Source organism: Myotis myotis, unplaced genomic scaffold, assembly GCF_014108235.1.
Source record: "Myotis myotis isolate mMyoMyo1 unplaced genomic scaffold, mMyoMyo1.p scaffold_m19_p_15, whole genome shotgun sequence".
Taxonomy (NCBI): domain Eukaryota; kingdom Metazoa; phylum Chordata; class Mammalia; order Chiroptera; family Vespertilionidae; genus Myotis; species Myotis myotis.
Window position 1 is genome coordinate 29,675,609 of NW_023416319.1, and position 24,111 is coordinate 29,699,719.

At 38.1% G+C, this 24,111-nt stretch overlaps 1 protein-coding gene across 17 annotated transcripts in view; it reads right to left on the minus strand.

Moving 5' to 3' along the window:
- PCDH15 (protocadherin related 15) overlaps positions 1 to 24,111 on the minus strand; it is a 544,558-nt gene that overhangs the window by 287,125 nt on the left and 233,322 nt on the right. For all 17 annotated transcript variants that reach the window (XM_036336780.1, XM_036336778.1, XM_036336777.1 and 14 more), the window contains one exon: positions 2,965 to 3,073. In XM_036336780.1, the coding sequence (XP_036192673.1) occupies positions 2,965 to 3,073 (109 nt within the window). The remainder of the gene's footprint in view (positions 1 to 2,964; positions 3,074 to 24,111) is intronic.

The window sequence follows — 24,111 nt, forward strand, 5'->3', positions numbered from 1 at the left end:
TGTGTGTGTGTGTGTGCTGCTTCTCTTACCATTCTTTTATGACTTAGGAAACATGCTTTATTTTTTTCCTAATGGTAATAACAACATCAACTGACATTATTTGAGCACTAACTTTTTCCAAATACTAGCATATTTGTATAATTAGATCAAATCCTCCAAACCTTTTTATAGAAATTTTGATCAACCCCATTTTAAAGAGGAACAATCTGAAGCAGAGTGGTTAGTAATTTAACTAATATTACATGTTGGCAAGCATTAAAGTCAGAATTTGAACATAGGCAGTAAAAATACAGAAGCTGCATTCTCTACACCTATTATGCCTGCCGTCTAGAAATGTAAGTACTATGAAAGGATATCATTTTACTTAACATAGCTGTGAAAGCAAATTTACTGTTAGAGCAGTGGTTCTCAACCTTCTGGCCTTTTAAATACAGTTCCTCATGCTGTGACCCAACCATAAAATTATTTTCGTTGCTACTTCATAACTGTAATGTTGCTACTCTTATGAATCATATTGTAAATATCTGATATGCAGGATGGTCTTAGGTGATCCCTGTGGAAGGGTCGTCCGACCGCCAAAAGGGTCGCGACCCACAGGTTGAGAACCGCTGTGTTAGAGATTATGTTCATTCTTTAGGACTATCCAGCATCCTATAATTAGAGATTGATGGAACTTATCATTATGTCATTTTTATGCTCTGATTTCTACATTGGTTCCTCATTGCACTCAGAGCAAAATACAGAGATCATTAATATTCAAAACTCCATATTTTCTGACTTCCTCTAATTGCTCACCCCCGTTTTATATTTCTTCTTCACTCACTACTCTTCAGTGCTCCTGGCCTCCTTGATGTTTCTGAAACAAACCAGGCAAACTCCAGCTTTCATCTCTGCCTTCCCACATATCAACATCCCTAACTCCTTCAACTTCTATAAGACTGTGCTCAAATCTCACCTCTTTAATGAAGCATATCCTGATCATCTTATTTAATACTGCAATTTATTTTGCAACACTTCTTCTGTACTTCCAATCCTGTTCACCCAGCTCTTATATTTTCCATAGCTCTGACCACCATATATCTTTTATAAATACATGTAATTTATTCATTTGTTTATTATATGAATTATTCATTGCCTGTCTCTGCTGCCAGAAAACCAACTTTACAACATAAGGAATGTGTCTTGCTCTATAGAGTAGTTGCTATTTTATTTAAAGAAAGAATACATTGAATTTGATTTTTGTTAATCCTCACCTAAGGATATTTTTTCCATTTATTTTAGAGAGAGTGTGAAAGGGAGGGGGAGAGACAGAGAGTTACACCAATGTGAGAGATATACATAGATTGGTTGCCTCCCGCACACTCCCTGACTGGGGCCAGGGATGTAGCTTGCAGCTGAGGTACACACCCTTGACTGGAATCAAAATCGAGATCCTTCAGTCCACAGGTCAACATTCTAGCCACTGAGCCAAACTGGCTAGGGCAATATATGTGATTATTAAATGTGAAAAACCTTACAAATGCCGGTGGATACCAGCCCATTCTGAGTAACATGCCTCCCAAGACTATCTTTAAATTTCATCCTTTGGACTTCACACATGGACTTCACACATACTGCATTATCTATCTAGATCATTTGTCTGCCATTTTCTGCCCAGAAATCCGTCTTTCTACTGAAATAACTCTTCCTGAGTAATTCTCTTAGAAAACCTTAGCACTCTCCTCCCATAAGCCCACATGATATGTCTCATACTTTATTGATAGTGCTTAAAGCTATGCGCATTATTTTACCCTTTGACCTGTTTTCAGTCATATGCTCTATCGCACCTTAGCTTAGAACAGTTAACTCTCACAGTCCTATCTATAGCATCTAGTGCCATGGTTGACATACTCTCAAGCCTTCAGTTAATTACATGAAAAATGCCTGTTTCTGTTTACCTATGACAAGAGTCCTATAGACTTAAAGCAGGCTTATGCCTATGCTCAGAAGAGCTTTTTAAAGATTTAATAGTCTAATCTCAGCCACTGGTGTATGATATATTCTAGAGAACAAAGACCTGGGACAAAATCACTTGAGTTTTCTTTACCGATAGCATTTTTAAGTAGACTGTAGCATCATATTTTGAAATCTAAGGTCTGCAGGTTGCTGTGTTCTTATGTATGTGTGCATACATGTAGCTGGGGCCTGGGAATAGAAAGAGGTTGAGGGTAATTTGAATTCCATTGAATAGTTATTTTCAAGCATACTTCAAAAGCAACTCTTCCTTTGTAAAGAGATGTATGGTCTGTCTCAGACACATCTGTCTATCCAGAGACTAAAAACCCTGAAAGCAGCAGCATCCATATTTTAGCAAAAGCACTTCGTGTGGGGAAAAAAGCAATTGTGGGTAACATAATCAAGTTCTCATCATTTTTTCTTTTGTATAATTAGCAGTATCTGCACAAGGATGGATTAAGACAGCTTCTGTGAAATTTTTCAAGAAAAAATTAGCCAAGGGAATAATCTATTATGTACCCTTGGGCTAAGTAGAATCCTTCTCTTTCTCCCATATGGCTCCAAATACCCTTATTTAATCAGCCATATATTTTCAGAATTATGTATCTGCACCCACCAATGATAAAATACTGGTAGAGCAAACAGTGTAAGTTTTTCATTTTCTTTTTCTCAGAGAATTTTTTAGGAGGTGATATTGAAGAAAACACCAATATGTAGATTAATCTCTTATTTTTTTAAAGTTGTTTTACTGCTTCAGTAAAAGTTTTTCTCTTTGTTCTACACATTTCACTGAAACTAATTCTGAGAGAGAAAAATATCTGTACATTTATTTGTACTTAATAATAAAAATAATTTCCAAAAAGAAAATATTTCTTATTAAAGTTGTTTACTCTGATTTGAGACAAGTTTTTTTTTCCTACATGATTCCAGAGTGATAACTGAAAGTATAAAATGTTAGCAGATACAAACCAACAAGGATGGAATAGAGGATGCCCGGCCTATCTGATGGCGGCTGAATATTCCGGTCCTGATCAATGGCTTGGATGGGTGGGGTAACGATGATGGGGTTCAGTTCTTCCTGAAAAAGATAAAGTCAGAGAGCTTAGTTCAGCTTCATTCCTAATACCTTATGAAAAATTGACATTCAGGTATTAGAGTGTGGACAGGTAAATGAGCACTGAGCCAGTAGTTTAACTCAGGTTTTAATATTGGTAATATAACACCTTAGGCTGGTTAATTTTGAATCTGAAAGAGCAAGGTGTCATCCAAGTCAAAATAAAAAGACATAGTAATTACATGCATAGAACTTTATACTAGGAATTTCTCCTAAAAGGAAAGCAAGGGAGAGAGATATCAATAAATTTTGAATTTTCTCTAGATCATCTTATCAAAAGAAATATAAAACTACCAAGTATTGCTATTATCTTTTATTTAAGATTGGCAAGCATTTTTCTATGAAGGACCAGATAATAATAATGTGTAGGCTTTGTCCAGCATACAGTCTCAGTTGCAGCTTCTCAACTTTGCCATTGTAACAGAAGAGCAACAAGTGGACATGACTGTGTTGCAATAAAACTTTAATTATAAAAACAGTGGTGAATAGGACATAGGTTGTTAACACTGGTACTAGATTATAATGGGTATGCTGAAAAAACAAATGTGCACTCTGCAGAGATAAGCTTGGGAAATATTTTATAAAATATAATTTGAAAAAGTTAATCTACTACAGGTCTTTTCAGAGGCTTAAGTGTGTTAATTTGCATAATGATTACCTAAGAAGAAGGTATTATTAGCACATTTTCTAGAACCACACATTAACATCTCTTTGAACTAATACCCTTAGTATACAGTTTGGATTTAAGTCTTTGAAACCTTTAGTCCAAATACGTAAGTGGTAATTATAAAGGAAAATAAACTGCATCTCAATATCTGACAGTTTCACGTTCTAACAAATTAGTATACTGTTCTTTTCTATTAGTGCTTCGCAAGTAATAGACCTTGAAACATATGTACTCTTATACAAAATCAGTAATTTACAATCCCAGCAGAAACATACAATTCTCGTGTGCTAAGAAAGAGTAATGATATTAAACCATTATTTACAAAATTAAATTTTATTGTTACATTATTATTGTTATACATATATATTAAGTATAAGTATACAACTAAGTTATATTAAGTCAGTGGTTCTCAACCTGTGGGTCACGACCCCTTTGAGGGTCGAACGACCCTTTCACGGGGGTCGCCTAAGACCATCCTGCCTAACAGATATTAACATTATGATTCATAACAGTAGCAAAATTACAGTTATGAAGTAGCAACAAAAATAATTTTATGGTTTGGTCACAACATGAGGAACTGTATTTAAAGGGCTAGAAGTTTGAGAACCACTGCATTAAGTTATTGAAGTTGGAATAATTAAAGATAATCATTGACCAATAATTTGGAGCTCTTATATATCTTAGTAGCTCTGTTGAGATCATAATTGCTAATGGGTTCTCAGTGGTTTACATGCTATCAATATTTTACTAAAAATATAGAGCTCTAGGTAGGGATAACTTACCAATGTTCCATTCACTTCCCTAACTGTGGATTTGGAACTATGAAATGCCAATCAATATCAAATTTGCTCAATTAAATCCAGATAACTACTGTTCTCACACAACACTCTTCCTAAACTCTTTCCCTCACTACCTGTTTCTGTGCCTCTTCCTCTCCATTTTACTTTCTCCCTACCCCTTCACTTCTCTACACGCTTTTCCACCCCGCCACACATGTACCTTTCCAATTATCTGTTGACTTTCTTTATAGTACCTGTATTTCTCTATAAAATGAAAAAAAAAAAAATCCAATGCTGTTCAAAGTACATATGTTTGAATGTAGGAGTTGCGGGTTGATCAACTCTTCCTAGCCATTTCTCAAAGGAATCGGATGGTGTCAGCCAATGTCAGCTTATAGCTGAGCTACATTACTCCTGGTTCAACTAGTTAACTCTGCGGTAACTTTTCCAAAAGTGTGAATCTTCTCAGATCTTGAGAGACATTACAAATCTCAGGAGTTTCTGAAATCCCATCTTACTTCCCATGGGTCAGGGCACTATACCAAGGGTTCCTAATTAAACTCCAACTTTCTGAAATAACTTAATTACTTACCTATATTTTTTAGATTGACTCTGAGCTGGTCTGTTAGAGCTAAATGTGAACAGATCATGATGTTAGGCTGTCCCTGCTAATGCCCTTCACTGTGCTTATTGCTGTGGCACTGTTAAGTAGCCAAGACATAAGAGGTATTAGAGTTTTGGCAGTCATGTAGTTTAAAAATCCTCTTTCTATACGATATAAAATTGTTGGAATAAATAATGGAGTTTTAATCATATTCTTTAGAGTTACATAAACAATACAAAGTACAAATAACATAGCAAACAACCAAGAGGGAGGAAAAAGTGCTAATTAAATTCCTCATTTTTTTTCATATGTCATATAGTGAAAACTGAAGAAATAAAAGAAATATGTGTGCTATTTAGAACTGTGTTGATAATCATCAGAAAAATTAAAAATGGAAATAGAAAACTGTAAACATCTCAGGAGAGTTAGTTTGGAAAACTAACTATAATTGTCTTAAATAACTTATTAGAACTGAAATTTTGTCCTATAATACTAACAGCTAATCTAAAAAACAAAAAAGGTTTTTTCTTATGCTACTATTTATGAGTTTTTCAGAAAAACCAGAGTTAAAGATAAAAATAATACATTCTCAAATATGATTTTGAAGATTATTTCCCAAGGCAATTGTGATATTTGAATCTTGAGAATTTTTGACACTAGTAATACAGTCATATATTATATAATTAGAGGCCTGATGCACAAAGATTCGTTCAACAATAGGCCTTCCTTCCCCTAGGTGCTGGCACTGGCTTCCCTCCGGCACCCAGGATCTGGGCCTTCACTCTCGCCACCACCATCTGCCTTCATTCTGGCCCTGCCGCCATCCTGTAGCTCCCTCCACCCCCCGCCGGCCCTCTCATAGCGGGTGTCCTGCCCCTACCCAGCTGCTCCACGCGTGTGCACGTGCGATGACCAGAGGCCCGGAGCGGCCGGGATGGGGCAGCACGCCTGTGTCGCAACAAGGCAAGTGCCCTCGTCCGGCCGCTGTCGTTTTTTGTTGCATCAATTTGCATATTCCCTCCTTGTTGACTATGGGCACTGCCATCTTTGTTGTGAAGTGACGGTCAATTTGCATATTTTGTCTTTATTAGATAGGATGACATTATAATCAACACTGGACTTCATATAAGTTAGTGGTCCCAAAAGAATATAGTGGGGCTGAACAATTCCTATAGCCTAGTGATGTAGTAGCCCACCATAACATCATAGTGCAAGTATTTCTAATTTGTGCCTTCTCAGTCTATAATAGTAATAGGGCTGTAAATGCCTGAGGGCACTCATCTGGACCCATAGAGCTGCCCACAGACATAGCCTGTCTTTTTTCTTAAATTTATCTTTATTGTTGAAAGTATTACAGATGTCTCCTTTGTTTGCTTTCCCATTGACCCCCTCCACCCGGCACCTACCCCTCCCAGGACTTTACCACTCTATTGTGTGCATCCCTGGGCTATGCATATATGTATATATGCATATAAGTTCTCTGTTAATCAACTGCCCTCCCTATGCCTAATCCCCCACCCCTGCCTTCCTAATCCCCCACCCCTGTCTTCCCTCTGAAATTCCTGTTTGTTCCATGTTTCTATGTTGCTGGATCTATTTTGTTCATCAGTTGTTTTTGTTTTGTTTTGTTTTGTTTGTTTGTTTGTATCCCATTAGATTTCACATTAGAGTAAGATCATGACATAGTTCCTTTCAAAACCAATGTCATTGTAATTATTTGCAATGTTTACCAAATAGTCCATACTTAATACACTTTTATCAATTTGTATTCTTAGTGAAATATCCAACCTGGTAAGAGATCACTACTCTCAAGTAGACTTGATTCTACCTACTACTAAGAAAATAGTACAGTGGTATTACTAAAAGAACAACATCCTCAATTCTTGTGAAAATGAAAGTAATTCAGAAATGTATTTCTTTTGAAGAGCAGGTTATCTGCATGTGGATAGCAATGACTGTTCCTTATTCTTCTCCTATCCCCCTCATTTCACTTAGCTTCAAATTTTACTGTTTGGATTACAGAGGAACAATACACTGAAGAAATTAGAAACTTACCCATGGCTCATATTTGCTTGGGTATCCTTAAGGAATAAATCACAATGTTCCTCCATCCTGGTATAATTGTCATAATTACCTTTTTACCTAAAGCTTTATTGGCTTGTGGGCAGAAAATATCTTAACTGTCTTTATAACCCACAACCTAGAGCCTGAGAATTTTCAGCATATTTTCTTAATCAAGTTGAATTCCAGAAGATCCATAAAAAAGCCATCCAGATATTAGAATTCTATTGTACCTTGCCTCAAAAGCAAACATGCTTTCTTTGTAGTCTCTTTTATACATATATATATATATATATATATATATATATATATATTTGCATATAACTTTTTATTTTACTTTTACTTATTTATCTTTATTGTTGAAAGTATTACAGATGTCCCCTCCCCCTCCATTAACTCTCTCCTCCCCTCGTCCCCCTCCCCAAGCCTTCACTGCACTATTGTCTATGTCCATGGGCTATGCATATATGCATATAAGTTCTGTGGTTAATCTCTTCCCGCCCTCCCCTCACTCCCCTACTCTCTGAAAACCATAAGTCTGTTGTACGCTTCCATGTCTCTGGATCTATATTATTGGTCAGGTTATTTTGTTACTTAGATTCTACATATACGTGAGAGCATGTGATATTTGTCTTTCTCTGACTGGCTTATTTCACTTAGCATAATAATCTCCAGGTCTCTCTATGCTGTCTCAAAGGGTAAGAGCTCCTTTTTTTATAATTGCATAGTATTCCATTGTATAAATGTACCAAAGCTTTTTTTTAATCCACTTATCTACTGAGGGCACTTGGACTGCTTCCAGATCTTAGCTATTATAATTAATGCTGCTATAAACATAGGGGTGCATATATTCTTTCAGTTGCATAAGAGTGGTGAAAATGGACATCCCTGTCTTGTCCCTGATTTTAAAGGAAATGTTTTAATTTTCCCCATTGAGTATGATGTTATCTGTGGTTTTGTGATGTATGGTCTTCATTATGGTGAGGCTAGGGGTCCAGTGCACAAATTCATGCACCTTGAAAGGAACTGTGGGCCATGAGTCTACAGTGGGCACAGGGGCGGGTCTTAGCCCATCCTCCGTGCCCCTGCCTGGCCCCTCCTGCTGTGGCCCCCCAGTCCTGTCTGCCAGCAGCCCTGTACCCATCACCACTGCTCCCCTGCTCACCTGCTCCACCATCCCACTGCAGCCAACACCCACCATGTTCTGCGCTCTGCCGCCTGCTGCCAATGCCTGCCATGTTCTGCATGTGCCCCCTGCTGGTCAGTGCACGTCATAGCGACCGGTCATTTTCTTGTTCAGTTGTTCTGCTGTTCAGTCTATTTGCATATTAGGATTTTATATTTATAGATATGTTCCTTCTTTTCCCACTTTGCTGAGAGTTTTTATCATAGATGGGTGCTGGATTTTGCTAAATGCTTTTTATGTATATACTAGAGGTCTGGTGCACAAAAATTTGTGCACTAGAAGGGGTCCCTCAGCCCGGCCTGTGCCCTCTCACAGTCTGGGACCCCTTGGGGGATGACCACCTGCTGGCTTAGGCCTGCTCCCCAGGGCAGTCAGACATCCTCTGGTAGCCCAGGAGCCCTTGGGGGATGTCCACTTGCCAGCAGGAAGCAGGCCTAAGCTGCAGTCGGACATCCTTAGTGCTGCTGAGGAGGGGGGAGAGGCTCCCACCACCACCACTGTACTGGCAGCCATCAGCCTGGCTTGTGGCTGAGCAGAGATCCCCCTGTGGAGCGCACTGACCACCAGGGGGCATCTCCTGCATTGAGTGTCTGTCCCCTGGTAGTCAGTGTGTGTCATAGTGACCAGTCATTCCCAGTCTTTCTGCTGTTAGGGTCAATTTGCATATTACCCTTTCATTATATAGGATAGAGGCCTGATGCATGGGTGGGGGCCGGCTGGTTTTCCCTGAAGGGTGTCCCAGATCAGAGTGGGAGGACCTGCTGGGGTGCCTGGCCAGTCTGGGTGAGGGGCTAATGGCTGTTTGAAGGCTGGCTAAGCCCCCAGCCACCCAAGCTCCCAGTGAAGGCTGGCTGGAAGCAGGTATCTGGGATTTATTTATCTTCTATAATTGAAACTTTGTTGCCTTGAGCGGAGGCCACAGCCAGCTCAGGGCAGGCCGGAAGCTTGGCTTCTTCCATCGCTGGGGCAACCAAGCCTCCTCCTTGTTCCAACTCCGTGGATGCCGGCCACCATCATGGTTGGGTTAATTTGCACATACTCGCTCTGTTTGGCTGGTGGGCATGGCTTGGAGTGTAAAAAAGGTATGGTCAATTTGCATATTTCTCTTTTATTAGATTAGATTGATATGATTATGATTTTTATTCTAAATTTTGTTTATGTGATGTACCATGTTAATTGACTTGCACTATTGAATCCCAGGAATAAATTGCACTTTACCATGGTGTGTGATCTTTTTAATGTATTGATGGATCTGGTTTGCTAATATTTTATTGAGGATTTTAGTGTCTACATTCATCAGGGATGTTGGCCTATAATTTTCTTTATTTGTAGTGTCCTGATCTGGTTCTGGAATTAGAATAATGCTGGGCTCAAAAATGAGCTTGGGAGTCTTTCTTCCTCTTGAATTTTTGGAATAGTTTGAGGTTAGGTGTTAGTTCTTTTTTGACCTGTGAAGTTTAGGATTGTATGTGTGTAGGTGAAAACTAGATATTTGAAAGACATGCATTGACTTAAAAAAAGAAATTAGATCTCTAAAATTTTGGATTTATGGAAAATTAAGCACAAAATTAAGGGAAGGGAGATGAAGATGATACAATGCCAAACAAGGAAATACTATCTAACTGCATTTGTTAATGTTTCTAATGAACATGAACACACACACACACACACACACACACACACACACACGCACGCACCACAAAACGACCACCCTTATAAATAACATTTGAGAATTCAGAATCATGCTACTATTTTTTTATATTATATTTTCTTTAAGAATTATTTTAGATTCCTGTATTCAATTACATATATAGCTATAGGCTTAGATATAGATAGTAAAGTTTTATTGGTTTATGTTTAGATTTTATTTTGATTTATTGGTTTTAAAGGTCATATCTAAATATATATCATTATTTAGTTATTTTTAAAGTAGTTCATTTTTACTCAACAGTCAAGTGACATGTCTTTGAAGTTTTTTTCAGTAAAGTATGTGAGTTCTTTTATGTAAGAATATTAATTACTTCATAACTGAAAATTTGACTAAATTTCAGGTTCTCTAATCATAAACATTTCCTCCATTTGCAAACCTTCCTCTATTGTCTTCTATCTTCAATTACTAGGGATAATAAATCAAAGTTCTACCTAATATTTGGTTCCTTTAACTTTTTTTTATTTGGTAAAAATTTGCTTTTGTCTTGAAATAAACATAGGATATTGTAATTTCCTAAAGTATTAGTCTCTTTACCTTAACTTTGTTTCATGCTTTGAACACTTTCAATATGCATGCATAAGGGCTTTGTAAAATTCCAATGGATTTTTTTCTTTCTACTATATCTTTGTTATTGCAGTAGCTCACACTGCCTGTTTTCTTTATTAACACAAATTGATTATACTTTTATCTTTCCATCTGATATTAATTGTTCCATTCCCCCTGTCAATTATTCTGTAGTGTAGTAGAATTCTCAAACATATAATGGTGTACTTCAATATGGTAAGAATATTCTTTTGTTAACCAGGTTAATAAACAACGCAGAGTACTAACCACTATACGATCACGGCGAGCTACCGGAGCCTTAAGCAGGTTAATACAGTCTGAGTCTTGCCTTTCAAGTGAGCTAGCTTTAGTGAGTGAGCTTCCCCCTTTCTGATCTATAAAATAAAGAAAGTACTATTACCTTCTTTACTAAGAGGTTTGGTAACTAACTAAAGAAATGCTTGTAAAAACCTACTGAAAACTCCTAGCAAGTTAAAAACTGTATTAGTTATTATTAGTTACTAACAATATTGCAATTTTTGGTTTTATGTTTTCTATCTTTAATCTCTTTAATTTTATTATTTCATTTATGTTTTTCCTTCTCTATCAGTATATTTATTTCTTCTTTATTGAGTTTTACTTGCAACTCATACTTTTTAAAAATAAATAACTTGTATTTTTTCCAATAAATCTTCTAAAAGACTTTTTTCTCTTTTTATCGTTAATATAAAATGCTCTCCTCAAGCCCTGGTTGGTGTGGCCCAGTTGTTTGATCATCCTCCCATGCACCAAAGTCACTGGTTCAATTCCTGGTCAGGGCGCATACCTGAATTGAGGGCTGGATTCCCAGTTGGGAGTATGTAGGAGTTAGCTGATCAGTCTTTCTCTCTCTCTCCCTCTCCCTTCCTTTCTCTATCTCTAAAATCAATAATAACATATTTTTTTAAAAATGTTCTCCTCAAATGCTACAGAATCTTTCATGTCCTTCAAGTATGTTTGAATAGTGTCTGAGACAGATGACTGATGCCTGTGCAATTGGAAAGCTCCCATATTTCTGTGGGAGTGACCTGAAAATCAACCTTTATCACTGTCTGAACTTTTTTTCCCACCCTCTCTTTCAAGACTGCAGCAATCTTATACTACTACGGACATAGATTCCTTGTTTTTAGTATTGATGCAACTTTTCATCTTTTTTTATACCCCGACAAGTATTTTAGTAAAGCCATGAATAAAGATAAAGCAGATACCCAAAGCTATCTGCCATATCAATCAAGACCTTTTTACTCTCGGTTTATGAGCAGGAAAATGACAAGGTAAAAGAGGTGTTAGATAAAGCTACATTTTTATCTGTGAATGAGATTGACACTTTGAGGTAAATATTTCTACTCCAACTTTTCCCAATAGAAGGATAATTGCTCATTTCTCACTATTCTCGCATTATTCTTTCACTTGCATTAGACTGTTGCTCAGAACTTGCACATTCTCAGTTTATCACAGTATATTATAGAGCAGTGCAGTCCAGAGGAAAGCAGGCTGCCCTCAGAGCGAGAAAGACCAAAGTCTGAAATTATGTTCTAAGCTTATTAAGTATATGAATACTTAATCTTTTTGAAATTCAGTATTCTAAGTGCATAATAGTAACATTAATTTATATCAAATTATATGAATTAATGTCATACTCATTTAATCACAGAACTCTTCTCAACTTAAAATAAAGTAACTTTTTAGGCTCCCTTGCAGTAACTGTCCCAGATTAACATTCAATAAATATCAGTTGTTAAAGGTCTAATTATTCTACTTATGTGTTCTGAAATAGGCTATATAAATACATTAAACAGGACCATTATTATCTCTCGCATTGTAGCGACTTACTTGGAATCTCATTGATTAGACATTTATTCCATATGAGAATATCAAAGTTATGACATTTTTCCTACATATTTTTGGGTGTGTCTTGACAAAGTAGACTTTACGGTCAGCAGATTAAAAAACTACTGTTAATAGTAGTAATAATGATAATATCTTTGACAAAGCACAATGCCTGGCACCTTGTAGATGCTTCATGAACATTAAGGATCTTGGCAATTTGGTGACAGCAGTGAATCATATCTTTTATTCATTTATAGTTCTATATAATGCATAGTATAGACCATATAATAATTGATCCACAAAATGCACTCTAGCTATTTGAAGTAATGACATGGTTTACAGTGTCACTTACGGAATCATTCCTGAACTTTGCCACAGGGTGAACTATGTTAGCTAGCAGCAGCATTTAGCTTCTGTGTTTGTTCCCCTCGTTTCCAAATTCTGCTCTTACAATGTTATTGTGAATTGAATGGAAATACAAATTTCAATGAAAAAGAATTTCATTTTCAGATGCTTCTAAGAAGGTGGATATGTTCACTATGAAATGTTTATTGCAAATAATAATTCATAGTATTATTTTGATATTTGAGCCCTATGTATCCCTATCTGCAAGTTATTGTCAAATGGAGACTTGGCAAGAACATTGATAAACTATTTTATTATTTAAAAACAAAAATATAAATTGTTTTTGTTGTCTTATAAATCTCGACTAATGAAGAAACATTAGTGATTAGTAGCTTGATTTTTATATGCACAATTTAACTTTTAGAAATATGTATTAACTAATTTTGTCATCTTTATTTATATTAAAATATTTATAGGTATACATTAAATTTTGCTAATAATTAAATGGCATAAGGAATTTTTCATGACTTTTTAAGAAACTATTAGTGCATTACTTTTTAACCTGGCTCATAGATATCAAATAATGTATTTTTAATTTAGCAGACCCTATAGCCATATAATACTAGCTAGATAAAAAGATGTTAATGGCATTTTCCCATTATATTTAGTCTGATATGTTGAAATTCTTAAACATAGAATCCACTTGTGGATCAGCTTTAGGAAAAGTAGACTAGCAGTAATTATACTCACACTCCCAGTATTCTTATGAAATTAATAAAATGGGGACTATTTATAAGTAATTTTTGAAGAACAGTATCACCATGCATATTATATCCCAGGTATTGAAAAGACTAAACTTATCCTATTGGATGCTGATTTGGAACATAAAATACTTTAAACTTTTGATTCCTTTCATGTTATTGAATGTTGGGTGAAGAAAAAGAAGCATCCTTTTGTAACCAATAGGACCTAGGCCTCACCCCAAAGTTATTCTGCATGACCTAAACAGTGAGGAGAAGAAGTGTAAAGATTATGCAAGCCTTCTTTTAACACACAGAAAATTTACAGAACAACACTCAAATGGAAATTCACAGCAGGATACACCAGTACAATAAGGTTCTAATGCTTTATAGTACTGTATCACCTGAATTTCTTAAAAATATAAGGTGAGCAAAAAATAAAGGTTCTCTTTTGTGATAGATAGACTTGGCGGGATTGTATCTACCTCACTGAACAGTAAAAACACTTGCCAGAACACGTTTAATACCAGCCTATAGCCTTATTTCCCATGCACACTTTAGTACTGAACTCCCACAGCTAGCTTCTGAATCACAAACAGAATATAAAATTTCCCAAAACGAAACCATTAGCAACACTTAATTCCTCTAGCATTCTGAAGGACCCAGGAAGACTTGGTTCATTTAGTGGAACCACAAACTGAAACACTTGTTTTCCATGTTTGAAAGGAGTATGACCCAGGCTTGTATTCAGACTTCTATTTGTCCTTGAAGTAGGACTACTACCTTAAACCACTACAGGGGAGCCTTTGATAACTCTGGATGCTGATGCCTGCAGGGTACTGATAGATGCTTCATAAATCTTTTTTTCAAGTGGCATTCTTGATACGTGCCCCCAGGGTCTCTTGGAAACATCTGCTAAACTTTTCAATTTTTCTCCAGAAGTTCAATGTAATAGTTTTTCTCCCCTGTTGCTAGCAGTAAGTTTGCCTTTCACATAGAATGCATTTATTTCCCGCTGTATTGACCATAACACTTGCATTGGAAGCATTTGTTTAAAATTAAAAAGTAAAAACAAAAATGCAGTTGTTGGGCTAGATCTCAGAAAGCGAATATAATCATAATGCATTTGGATAGCTCTAAATAATCTGAATTTTGAAAAAATACCTCAGGAAAATTTTATGTACAACTAGAGGCCCGGTGCACAAAATTCATGCAGGGGAATGGGGGTTTCAGCCAAGCCTGCACCCTTTCACAGTCCAGGAGCCCTCAGGAAATGTCTGACTACATTTAAAAAAAATCACCCTGTACTTAATTTTCTTACTAACTCCTCCTTTTAAAAACCCCTCAGTCTCACATTCTGTTTCTTCTTTTTACTTAACTACTAGAGGCCCGGTGCACAAAAATTTGTGCACTTGGGGTGGGGGGGTCCCCTCAGCCAGGCCTGTGCCCTCTCACAGTCTGGGACCCATCAGGGGATGACCACCAGCTGGCTTAGGCCCGCTCCCCGGGGGATTGGGCCTAAGCTGGCAGTCAGATATCCCTCTGGCAGCCTGGGAGCCCTCAGAGGATGTCCACTTGCCAGCAGGGAGCAGGCCTAAGCTGCAGTCGGATATCATTAGCACTGCTGAGGAGGCGGGAGAGGCTCCCACCACCACCGCTGTACTGGCAGCCGTCAGCTTGCCTTGTGGCTGAGCAGAGCTCCCTCTGTGGGAGTGCACTGACAACCAGGGGGAAGCTCCTGCATTGAGCGTCTGCCCCCTGGTGGTCAGTGTGTGTCATAGTGACCAGTCATTCCCAGTCATTCTGCTGTTAGGGTCAGTTTGCATATTACCCTTTTACTATATAGGATATAGGCCTGGTGCATGGGTAGGGGCCGGCTGGTTTGCCCTGAAGGGTGTCTCAGATCAGGGTGGGGGTCCCCACTGACGTGCCTGACCAGCCTGGGTGAAGGGCTGATGGCTATTTGCAGGCTGGCCACAGCCCCTTCAGGGTGGGGGTACCCGCTGGGGTGCTTGGCCAGCCTGGGTGAGGGACTGAGGGCCATTTTCAGGCTGGCCACACCCCTTTCAGGCTGGGGGGTCCTGCTGGGGTTGCTGGCCAGTCTAGGTGAGGGGCTGATGGCTGTTTGCAGACTGGCCACAGCCCCTTCAGGGTGGGGATCCCCGCTGGGGTGCCTGGCCAGCCTGGTTGAGGGGTTGATGGCTGTTTGCAGGCTAGCCAAGCCCTGCAACGGGGACCCTCACCTCATGAGGGTGTGGCCATCCTGAGTGAGGGGCTGATGGCTGTTTGCAGGCTGGCCACAGCCCCAGCCACCCAAGCACCCAGCAAGGCTGGCTGGAAGCAGGTATCTGGGATTTATTTATCTTCTATAATTGAAACTTCATTGCCTTGAGCAGAGCCCATAGCAGGCCAGGGCAGGCGGGAAGCTTGGCTTCCTCCATCACCAGGGAAACCAAGCCTCCTGCTTACTCCAGCTCCATGGCTGCCGGCCGCCATCTTGGTTGGGTTTATTTGCATATAGTCGCTCTGACTGGCTGGTGGGCATGGCTTGGGGCTTGGCAGAGGTGTGGTCAATTTGCATGTTTCTCTTTTATTAGATTAGATTTTCCCGGCCTCACTCCATTTTAGCATCCTTCTCCTTCCTGCTTTCTTTCCCTCTCTCCCTTTGAACCTCCATGGCCCCTCTCCCTCCCTCCCTCCTCCCTTCTCTCCCTTCATTCCCTGTGTCTGTCTCCTTCTTACTCCTCCCCCTATTCGTCTTTCCCTTGTGAGCCTGAACCCTGCCTCCCTCCCTCCTTCCCTATTATTACCCCCTGCCCCTCGCCATGTTCACTGATTTCTCTTTTAAACCTTCCCCTTTCCTCTCTGGGACCTGCTTCCAGCCCTGCCTGAGTGCACTTTGATATTAAAGCTTCCATTTGGGAGGTGTTAACCCCCACTCCAGGGCCCAGCCCCAGCAGGCCTTCACCAACCCCCCTTCCCCAGCCTCCCTGCTGTCATCCTCCTCCCATTCCCTGTCCAGGATGCCCCAACTTCTAGTCAACAAAGTACACTTAACACACCACCATCCTAACCCTGGACAGTGTTTTTGGGGTTCAGCTCTTGGGGGCGAAAGCAGTATCCTCCTTAGTGTCCAACTCTACCCCAGCTAAGCTGTGCCTCCCCTCCCAGTGCAGGGCGCTCAGCCCAGTGAGGGTGGCCGAGGCCTGCATGGCCCGGGCACTGCTGCCGTGGAGCAGGAGTGCCTCCGCCCAGAAGGCCACTGACCATCCACCCCTCCGTCCCAGTGGCCCACGCCGGGGTGACCACCCTCCTCCTGCATCTGGGCTAGGCTCACCACTCTGTGCCACCTGCGCCCTGCCCCTCACTGGGCGCAGCTTCTCCACTCCTCCCCCATGGTTGCCACCCCTTCCTGTGTGCAGCCCCGCATTTCCTTCCCTTTTCCATTCCTGCATCTTTTTCTTGTTCCCTTTCTGTATTTCTGTTTCTCCTCTCGGCCTGTCTGCATGCAGGCCTGCTTTCCTCTCCCTCTCCTTTCTTATCCCGTCCTATCACATCCTATCCTACCTACCCTGGGCCTCACAGCGGCCTGGGCAGGGGGTGGGGACACTGCCTGCTGAACCGTTGTAACGTGATGGCGTCCTGGACAATTTGCATATCCCTCTATTATTAGTATAAATAACGATTTATGTGAATCACATACCCTTCTAATTATTTCTTACAACCCTTTCTTCTTTGGACCTTTATTTCTTTCTCCACCTTCTTAAATAAGACAGAGATGATGGGAAATGTCTTACAGGAAAAAGTATATGCAAATTACCTCTTTTATAACCTTAACTCTTTTATGACTTTTCACATTACATTTAAACTTGTACTGGCCAACTTTCACAACTTAGGACTTCCTTAGGTGTTCCTTTTATTCTTATGGTTGCAAACCATGATTGCAACACTTGTGGTGAAATATTTCCAAATCTCAAAATATGAATAATTGGGCAGCACACTTTCAGAATCCTATTGCTAAGTTCATATGCAAAAATACCTTTCCAAAATAAAGTATTCAAACTAGTAGAAAGGTTTCAAAAGGCATCCACAGACCCACAACTGAACTGAATGTATATGTTGTTTTTCAACTGAATTCAGTTAAGTGGTGAACAAATTCAGTAACAAGTAGATGAGTAATTAAGTACAGTGAAAAATTAAGTTTAAAATGGAAAAAAATTTAAACTATTTCATAATGACCTAATTTAAAAAAAAACAAACAGGGAATTAAAAACAATTAAATTTATGTGAAAAAGGAATCAGATGATCAGCTTTACTTAGAAAATACTGGAGATAGCTTGTCATAATCAATTTAACACAGCTACTTATTCAAAGAAGGAAAAAGATGGAAAGTAGAATAACACTTATTGTGCCTGACTCTATATATTGAATTTTCATAAAGGCATTGTTACAAAACCTCTCAAAAATCTCCAGAGTGGTATAGTTTAGGTCAGTATCTGACTTTAAAGGCTGGTTTTTGAAACCCTTTGACTTTCCACCCTTATGTGGGTGAGGCCACTATTTCTGGTCCTTGTTTTCCTGCCTGACTGTACCTCCCACTTCTGTGTCTCTCATTCACAGACCACTAGCATCTCTGGATTTCTTTTTCTCTGTTTTTCAAAATATTTTAGTGGCAAATTAAATAATAATAATAAGAGAACCTTTTTTTTTGTAACATAGGTCTGCCAATCAGCTGAATGGAATTATTTTCGTGAAGGTAAGATTTCATTTAATTTGAGTTCAACCTTAGTGTTCTTTATCATAGGATAGATTGCAAATGTTTATCTGTAATATATATATATATATTTTTTTTTCCATGGGCCTACCAAAAACAGGCATCAGTCCAGACTTGGCCAATGGGCTGTAGTTTGCTAACACATGGCCCAATTCCTGAAGTCTATATCCTGAAGGTTGGTATTGAGAGTGTTTCCAAGATGTGGCTACAGCTTTTCATCCACATTTCTCACTAATTCCATTCATATGCTGCTTTACCCAAACTAAGGTATTCATCCTCTCTATTAATCACCTGCAGTCCCCAGTCTGCTCCTTTGTTCACCTCCCATCAAATAGTTCAAGGATCTGCCCAAATGCCACCTCCTTTTTGAGATTTCCCCCCTGAATCTGCATCTAGAATGGATCCTTTCTTCCTCTGAATACACGGAGAACCGGTATTGCCTATTTCCAGTCAGCCATTCATGCTTTATTTCTGATACTAGACCCTGAGGTCCTTGAGCACAAGAACTGTGCCTTGTTCATTTCTGTGACTGCCTCAGTATATTAGCACGGACAGATATGCAACGGATAGCTCATGACTGAACACGGAGGGGGAATGATTCACATTCGAGGCTTCCGGATGTTGTTCCCTCATCCTCTCTCCCACTCCCAAGCCGCTTGTAGCTAAGCTAGCTCCCTGTGCTAGATTATTTTCACTTCACTGCATATAAAACCGGGAGAATTACTGCCACTCAATCATCCATTAAATTACAAGGAAGTAGGGCACTGAGACTAACAAGTCCCTAAAGCAGTACGTTAAATAGGAGTTTTCTACACGATATTTTTTTCTTAATAAAATATGGCAAACGTTTCTATTTCTGGGGTTTTTGCATTTGTTATTTCTTTAGCCTTCTATCTCATAATGCAGATCCCAACTCAAAAGCCGCTTCCTCAGAGAAGCCTTCCCTGACTCCTCGACCTAAGAAAACTCCTTCATTTATTCACATTCATGAGTTCATATTATTCACTACATGTCATGCTCTTTAGAAAACGTCTGATGTCTGAAATTATCTCATTGATAATTTATATACAATAATGATTTATGCGGCTCTCATACCTTCTAATCTATACTTTCTGACAACCCTTCCTACTTCGGACCTTTCTTTCTTTCTCCACCTTCTTAAACAAGACAGATAAAGTGTAAGTTTTGGTCTCTGTAAACTAAAATGTAAGTTTCCAGGAGGTATATGATGGCAATCTCTATTTCACTAGCTCCACACACACAAAAAAAATGTCTTGCAATAAAAGTCTTAAATTGTCTTGTAATAAAAGTCTTTCTCTCTCTCATTCTGGTAGATAGACAGTGATATAACATATATCTGATGGACTGATTTCTCTCTGGACAGTAAAAGACAAGCTTTCCCTTGCCAGGGAGATTAAAATATATTATAAGACAAGATCAACTAATATGTGTGATAGCTAATAATTAAAAACAGTGCATCCTAGGTAGCACTAACTTCCTACTAGAGTTATACGGAAGGCAGGGGATTGGGTGATAACTGTGGACCTGAATAATGCGAATACTACTTCACATTTCTGCAAAGTTTTACAGCCCATAGTGTATTTTATTTCAAATGAGCCTCACGGGAACCATATAATGTGAAGAGAATTATCCTTTTTATTTTATAGAGAGAGGTTAAATTACATCAAAAGCATAAATCCAGCAGTGAGATAAAGCTCCCTAAAGAAGATAGAACTTGTGAAAATACTACTATCTTTTGTTTATTTTTTAGAAATGCGAACAACTTTTAATTGTGAAAAAGTAGGCCACATGAAGAGACAAAAATAAAAGAGCATGCCACTGTTACAACATGCATTATATTGGTTGGTATTTAGCTTGCTGAAAGCATCAGAGACTATTTCCTAAAATGAGAACATTTATTGGTTTGCATGTAAATGGGTGGAGGGTCTATACATATGCTTTCAGGATAATCTTGTAAATCAATGGAGCTACAGTGAGATGTCATAAAATATATTTAGCCACGGATTTAAAATAAATCATATGACAGGAACATTTGTTTTCAAACAGCATACTGGCCAAACTGACATCAAATGGAAGAAAACAATTTTTGCCTGCTTGTATGAGCAACTATTCGATTTGAATGTGTTGAGGGATAACTTTGTATGCATAGTCTTGTGCCTGGGGCCCGGGCCAGAACTGACCTATTAGATGGCATCTGTGTAGTATTAAAAGAGCCCAGAGATAAAACAAACAAACAAACAAAAAAACAACAACAAAACCAATCTCAGAGGGTTTACATGTAAAAGATAATTGGTCAATTAGTAAATTCAAAGTCCCTTGGTGATTCTTTTCCTTTTTTGGGACATCTGTCTGTGCTCTGATTTTTACCCAGTGTTCCAGAGCCACTTCTGTCAGCGATGAAAAACTAGAAACAAGGTTGCTTAGATACAGCAAATCCTGGATAGCCAAGGGGAAGCTGAAGGTCAAAGAGTGAATTAGATTGATGTCTTGCTCTTGTTTGAAAATAGAATTTATTTGTTTTGCTGACAGCGTAGGAAAATATGGACAGCCAAGGAAGGGAAGACATTATGTTGGCTATAGAATGAAATTCACTAAGAAATCACAGCTATAAGACGCACAGTGACTATTATTATAATAACAATACACTTAGAAGAGAGGGACTGTGAAACTAAACTAGAAGAAACTGTACTGTTTCTTCTACCCAAGTAGATTGAGAATTTCAGTTGAGAAAAAAATCCCAAACTAACCTTAAGTATAAGTGACTGCTACTGCTTAAGCAGAATTACATCATAATACTGGTTTTGCTGCAGAGCCAGAAGTACAATGAAGCTAAGTTCTGAGCTCTCTTTACAAACAACCTTTACGTATAAAGTGAACAACACAGATAACTCCTTAAATTTATATTTTGAACATTTGTTTCTTAGTATTTTCTAATAAAACTAGAATAATTTGATAAAATAAATAAACAATAGAATAATAACACATCATCTGGCTAAAGTCCCACAATACAAAAGGGAAAACATTTTTCAATAATTTTATAGCCATATTTACCCAAACATCATACCTGGAAAATAATACCACGAAACTCTATTTTAACGCTATAGCTCGCATGACAAAATCCTGATATAAAACATTTAAGAACCTCTTTATTTTCCATTTAGCATTTGTGTTCCTTAATTTTACTTGAAATAAAAAAGCGTGCTCTCTAATATGAGCAAATTAAAATAACACTTTGCTTTTTTGTCATATATCCTTTAAAATTTTCTTGTTCACTTTAAATCTTACATAATGTTTACATTATAGAAAGCTTCTTGAATAATGATAGAACTTCTGCATTTGAGAAGACAGTGACCTAGAATCACATTAAAAGTAACCTTCGCCATATGGAATGTTGCAGGGAGGCTAAAAGATTCACTTTTAAAACATGACAAATTGCACTTCATATAATAGGCCTGACTACACAGGCCACAGCTTTGGAAAGAATATTACTTTCAACACTGGTCCTCTTGCCAATGTACTGTGTTCCTCTCCTTGCCCCTGTCAGAAGTCACCTCCACTTTAGCTAGAGCTGTGTCCTGAGGGCTCTGAATGTGTTCCAAATCAGAATGCATTTTGTTTGTGGTGGCAGCATAAAGATGGGAAGGAATTATCATGGATAGTACAGGAAAGTCACATCAACGTAAGGGCGAAGTGAATGTAACCAATTCCAACTGTGCAGATCAGGAAAGTAGTTACATCGCGCTAACTGAGATGGAGACAGAGAGGGGATAATAAAAGAGATAAGAAGCAACTAGAGGGAGAGTAACATGGAGTAATTTGAGTAAAGTTCAGCAATTTTTAATTATAATTCTTACAACTTTCCATTAATATGGTGGGCCACTGAAATGAGCCAAGGTGGAATGGACAAGGACATTGCTATAGATTGATTCCTCTCTGGTGTTTCCTGAGACCTAGAGGAAGCTGTAGGACATAGAAACTTATCCTCTGTTCCATTCTTGTAGCACTTTCAGAAATCCCTGGGTCAAGGGGCAAGAAGCAATCACTGTAATGTTTGGTCCTTTCTAGAAAGAGATCAAAGAAATGAAAATGATGATTATTCTGTAGGAAATATAAATACAACCTAATCTAGACTAAAATAAATTTTTTCCTCAGAATTGTAAAGCTGAAGATTGCATTTCCGTGATAGTGTCAGGAGCATGGCTGCTAAATTTATGCCAAAAGAAGCAAGGACAGCCGTGGGAAACACAGGAACCAGGTACTTCGATTTATTTGAAGGATCATTACTTACATGACAGCAATGATATTTGCAGGTAAAATAAATTCACAATAAGCTTTTAAACAAATACTGAAGGATAAATAATATTTCATAATACAATAAATACCAGATTACCATATATCAGATTAATTTTCCCTGTTAAAAATATTATAGGGTTGGGGGGTTATGGGGGGATAAAGACACATAATAATACCTTAATCAATTAATCAATAAAGAAATTTTAAGAAAGATAAAAAATGTTCAATTTTCTTAGTAATGAAATAAATTTAAATTAAAAAAGTTATTATAGGTTTGTCACCATTATGATTTATATACATGTCCATTCCTAGGAAACCCATTAACTATTCTTTAAAATGTTTGATTTGTATGTAGCTGAGGGTTACTAATGCAAGGTTATTCTTATTAAATGTATTCTTTTTATTAATTTAATAAGATTTTTGGATATTCAGATATACCGTCATATCATTGCCAAAATTTGCCTCTTTATTCTATGTTTACTTTCTTAAAATTTATTAAATATATTTGAACTTTCAAAACTGTCTTAATATGGTTTTAATGTGTATTTCTGTGTTGATTTTTATGCTCTATGCTTTCAATGGCTTTTGTTTTCATTGTTTATAATGATGACTTTTATTGGTTTTGACAGTTAACCTTTGTAATATGTAAGCAGTTACTTTATGAGCATTCTTTCTATTTGAATTTTGACTATGTTAATGGCCTTAGACTTTTAGATACAAAAAATCTACAAAATATTTGGAAACCATTTAAGTAAAATTATAAAGAAAAACATTAGAATGAAATGTAAATCACTACATATCTGTGAAAGCTTATCTATACCCAATGAATAAAAATCAATAGCAAATGTCTATTACAAAGAAGGTGAAGAGATTAGCCAAAAAGGTGGTATTTATTTTGCATAGTAGGCCCTAGAAACAGATTGGCATCTTTATGCATTTTTGTTTTTTTACATATTTTTATTGATTTCAGAGAGGAAGGGAGGGAGAGAGAGACAGAAACATCAGTGATGAGAGAGGATCATTGATTGGTTGTCACCTGAACACTCCTTACTGGGGGTTGAGCCCACAACCCCAGGCCTGTGCCTGTGACCAGAATCCAACCCAGGACCCCTTAGTCCACAGGCTGATGCTCTATCCACTGAGCAAAACCAGCTATGGCTTTATGCATTTTTTATTGTTGTCTTTAGCATGACACTCATCCTCTCAGAATGTTGGATGCTAGTCAGAGAACAGTTTCTATATTAATCATTACAGGATGCTAGATGTTCAGAACAAATTCTACTCATCTGAGTCACAAGCCAGGATGACCACTGATTTATGTCTTTCAATGCTGACAGTCCAGTGAAAATCAAAGGAGGTAGATGAGGTATGGGAATTAAGCATCACTGCTATAATTTCTTCTTTCTTGC